The 5,078-nt window shown below is 38.3% G+C and overlaps 1 protein-coding gene across 2 annotated transcripts in view; it reads right to left on the reverse strand.

Moving 5' to 3' along the window:
• Positions 1–1,161: 1,161 nt before the first annotated feature.
• The window catches only part of LOC115225902 (protein SPEC3), a 15,496-nt gene continuing 11,579 nt past the window's right edge, over positions 1,162–5,078 (reverse strand). For both annotated transcript variants that reach the window (XM_036514644.1, XM_029796904.2), the window contains 2 exons: positions 4,111–4,293; positions 1,162–1,468 (listed from right to left, as the gene is read on the reverse strand). In XM_036514644.1, coding sequence (XP_036370537.1) covers positions 1,194–1,468; positions 4,111–4,293 — 458 coding nt within the window. In that variant the 3' untranslated portion in view covers positions 1,162–1,193. The remainder of the gene's footprint in view (positions 1,469–4,110; positions 4,294–5,078) is intronic.

Consider the following 5,078-nt stretch of genomic DNA (forward strand, 5'->3'; position numbering starts at 1 on the left):
AGTAATGTGTATGTTTATGTCCCTTTACATCCAATGCATTAGTGGTTTGACAAATGGAGACTGATAAAATAATTATCAAACTGAAACAAATATGTTGAACAGCAAATTGCCCTCTCCCATTTATGCTGATATGTTGGTGCCCCAGCATGGCCATATTCCGATTTATGAAAGTAGGAAATATATTAATACACACACACCCATATGTATGTATGTATGTATGTATGTATGAATGTGTGTATGTATGTATTTTTGTATGTATGTATGTTAGTATGTATGAATGTGTGTGTGTGTGTATGTACCAAAAAGCAATCTTTGTATCCAACTTAATGTGAATATCATGTTATATAAATACACATACACACGTATGTATGTATATATGTATATATGTATTTATGAATGGGTGTATGTATCAAAAAGCAATCTTTGTATCCAACTTAATGTGAATATCATGTTAGAATGTTGGATACTATGTTATTCACCTTGTGAGATCCTCCTATATAGATGCACAGTACATAAAAGGCCAGACATATATCACAGCAGATGAGAATTATGTGGTATGGATGCTGGAACTACCAAATGATATAATTTCAGTATACAACTTTTATGCACCATGCATCTATATGAGAGGACCTCTCAAGACATCCACATTAAGTTGGATTCAATGCTTTTTGGTACTATTATTACTCATATTTGGTACTAGTACATACATAAATAAATATTTATGTATGTATGTTATGCATACATTTCCCAGCATGGTTTGTATTAGAATTTTTGCATGAATGTTTGTCAAGTTAAGGCTGGTTTCATTAACCACCCAGGGCTATATGAACCAAAGCAAGCAAATAATAAACTTCCATCACCTAACAGAACATATATCTGCCAAACATGTAATAAAGATTATCCTTCTGTTCACAACCTGGAAAGACAGAAGTCACATAGCCATATGCAATGCCAAATGACATGATTCTGCAGGGCATTTAACTGAGAGGAGACATTTATCTGTTTATCATAACCGAAGCTGCCGATCATCCACTGGATCAAAATAAGTCATTTACACTCGGCTCGTTAATCAACAACGATTTTACTCATTAATTAGTCAACATCCATCATGAATGCAAGCTATGCAGTTTGCTGCACACAGTGATTGTTCGAACGCCAATCGTTAGTTAATTAGTGTATTTAGTTATATATATCTAAATATAAACCATTGATTGATTGTGATTGACCCTGCCATGGTTGGCTGAATGTTTGTCTTTGCTTGAGTCGTCCTGTAGAGACACGGCTTGGTATTGATTGTTAGTCATGGTTCGGTTGTTTGCAGCAGTAACCATCGATAATGGGACTGAATTATCTTCCGTATGCAACACTGCAATATTTCTGTTGTTTCTGCAATTGTTGCTGTTGTTACTGCTGTGGTTGCTGTTGTTTAATTGGTTTGTGTTTTCAGAATCGCCCACCGTACCATCATCTGGCAGGAACAAAGAAAAAACAAGTTAACCACTTAATATCAGATAATTACTTTGTAAAATGTAACGACAATTTATTCACTTTGTTTTCAATTACCATAAATCCTCGAGTATACTCCGCCCTTGAGTATAATACACAGGGGATTTTTAGGGGGCTGTACCTCTGAAAAACCTAAACTTTGTGTATAATACGCAGGGGATTTTTAGGGGGCTGTACCTCTGAAAAACCTAAACCTTGTGTATAATACGCAGGAGTTTTTAAGGAGCTGTACCTCTGAAAAACCTAAACCTTGTGTATAATATGCAGGGGATTTTTAGGGGGTTGTACCTCTGAAAAACCTAAACCTTGTGTGTACCTCTGAAAAACCTAAGCCTTGTGTATAATATGCAGGAGTTTTTAAGGGGCTGTACCTCTGAAAAACCTAAACTTTGTGTATAATACGCAGGAGTTTTTAAGGAGCTGTACCTCTGAAAAACCTAAACCTTGTGTGTACCTCTGAAAAACCTAAACCTTGTGTATAATATGCAGGGGATTTTTAGGGAGTTGTACCTCTGAAAAACCTAAACCTTGTGTATAATATGCAGGAGTTTTTAAGGAGCTGTACCTCTGAAAAACCTAAACCTTGTGTGTACCTCTGCAAAACCTAAACCTTGTGTATAATATGCAGGGGATTTTTAGGGAGTTGTACCTCTGAAAAACCTAAACCTTGTGTGTACCTCTGCAAAACCTAAACCTTGTGTATAATATGCAGGGGATTTTTAGGGAGTTGTACCTCTGAAAAACCTAAACCTTGTGTATAATACACAGGGGATTTTTAGGGGGTTGTACCTCTGAAAAACCTAAACCTTGTGTATAATACACAGGGGATTTTTAGGGGGCTGTACCTCTGAAAAACCTAAACCTTGTGTATAATACACAGGGGATTTTTAGGGGGTTGTACCTCTGAAAAACCTAAACCTTGTGTATAATACACAGGGGATTTTTAGGGGGCTGTACCTCTGGAAAACATAAACCTTGTGTATAATACGCAGGGGATTTTTAGGGGGCTGTACCTCTGAAAAACCTAAACTTTGTGTATAATACGCAGGGGATTTTTAGGGGGCTGTACCTCTGAAAAACCTAAACCTTGTGTATAATACGCAGGGGATTTTTAGGAGGCTGTACCTCTGAAAAACCTAAATCTTGTGTATAATACGCAGGAGTTTTTAAGGAGCTGTACCTCTGAAAAACCTAAACCTTGTGTGTACCTCTGCAAAACCTAAACCTTGTGTATAATATGCAGGGCATTTTTAGGGAGTTGTACCTCTGAAAAACCTAAACCTTGTGTGTACCTCTGAAAAACCTAAACCTTGTATATAATATGCAGGGGATTTTTAGGGAGTTGTACCTCTGAAAAACCTAAACCTTGTGTATAATACACAGGGGATTTTTAGGGGGCTGTACCTCTGGAAAACATAAACCTTGTGTATAATACGCAGGGGATTTTTAGGGGGCTGTACCTCTGAAAAACCTAAACCTTGTGTATAATACGCAGGGGATTTTTAGGGGGCTGTACCTCTGGAAAACATAAACCTTGTGTATAATACGCAGGGGATTTTTAGGGGGTTGTACCTCTGATAAACCTAAACCTTGTGTATAATACGCAGGTTTTTTTTAGGGGGTTGTACCTCTAAAAACCCTAAACCTTGTGTATAATACGCAGGGTTTTTTTAGGGGACTGTACCTCTGAAAAACCTAAACCTTGTGTATAATACGCAGGTTTTTTTTAGGGGGCTGTACCTCTGAAAAACCTAAACCTTGTGTATAATACTCAGGGGATTTTTAGGGGGCTGTACCTCTGAAAATCCTAAAACTTGTGTATAATACGCAGGGAATTTTTAGAGGTCTGTACCTCTGAAAAACCTAAACCTTGTGTATAATATGCATGGGATTTTAGGGGGCTGTACCTCTGAAAAACCTAAACCTTGTGTATAATACGCAGGGGATTTTTAGGGGGTTGTATCTCTGAAAAACCTAAACCTTGTGTATAATACGCAGGGAATTTTTAGGGGACTGTACCTCTGAAAAACCTAAACCTTGTGTATAATACGCAGGGGATTTTTAGGGGGTTGTTTCTCTGAAAAACCTAAACCTTGTGTATAATACGCAGGGAATTTTAGGGGGCTGTACCTCTGAAAAATCTAAACCTTGTGTATAATACACTAAGTGACGAGGACGTAAACACACCAGCATCGGTTGTCAAGCAATGCTAGGGGGACAAACACAGACATACACACACACACACATATATATACATATATACGACAGGCTTCTTTCAGTTTCCGTCTACCAAATCCACTCACAAGGCATTGGTCGGCCCGGGGCTATAGCAGAAGACACTTGCCCAAGATGCCACGCAGTGGGACTGAACCCAGAACCATGTGGTTAGTTAGCAAGCTACTTACCACACAGCCACCCCTTTATTTCGTGTGTGTGTTTGTGTTGTCTCTTCTTGGCATCATGTGATAATTCACTGTTATGAAAGCAGTCTGACCCATGGAAGTTTGGAAGCGAGGACATTAAGACAATGATGATGATGATGATGATGATAATGATGACAACAAAAAAATAAAAGAAAAAATGGTAAGAAAAGAAACTGCTTACCTGAGAAAGTAAGAAAGGCAACACCCCAGGTAACACTCCATATCCACCCTAACAAAAGCAAGAATGTGGTGAGGAACTGTAAAGTGGCAACCCAGGTATTCGTTAAAATCACTTTGGACTTGCTCTTGTCTGGGATTCGAACTCGAGACCCACACTTTATTGTAAGGCCTGATATGAAAGTTCCTGTTGAGAAAGAAAACGAAGAAGAGATAAAAATAAAGATTGGCCTGGGTCTGAAACTTTATGCTTTATCTGTTGGTAAGGTGGCTTCAGCTTGGGAAGTATCTCGTATCTTTTACTTGCTTCAGTCATTGGATCTTGGCCATTCTGGGGTACCACTTTGAAGGGTTTAGTTAAAGAAATTAATCCCAGTATATATATATATAGGCGCAGGATTGGCTGTGTGGTAAGTAGCTTGCTAACCAACCACATGGTTCCGGGTTCAATCCCACTGCGTGGCATCTTGGGCAAGTGTCTTCTGCTATAGCCCCGGGCCGACCGATGCCGTGAGAGTGGATTTGGTAGACGGAAACTGAAAGAAGCCTGTCGTATATATGTATATATATGTATGTGTGTGTGTGTTTGTGTGTCTGTGTTTGTCTCCCTAGCATTGCTTGACAACCGATGCTGGTGTGTTTACGTCCCCATCACTTAGCGGTTCGGCAAAAGAGACCGATAGAATAAGTACTGGGCTTACAAAGAATAAGTCCCGGGGTCGATTTGCTCGACTAAAGGCGGTGCTCCAGCATGGCCGCAGTCAAATGACTGAAACAAGTAAAAGAGTAAAGATATATATATATATATATATATACGTATGTATGAATAAACAAGTCAAGATAGAAAATGCTAAAATAATTTTATAAAGAACATTTCAGTACCGGTTTCGGTCATTTGAGACCTTTTCAACTGTAACAATTAAATAATTAAATTTAGTAAAATTAAAAGAAAAGTTTTTTTTAAAAGAATAT

This window comes from Octopus sinensis, linkage group LG28, assembly GCF_006345805.1.
Source record: "Octopus sinensis linkage group LG28, ASM634580v1, whole genome shotgun sequence".
NCBI lineage: Eukaryota > Metazoa > Mollusca > Cephalopoda > Octopoda > Octopodidae > Octopus > Octopus sinensis.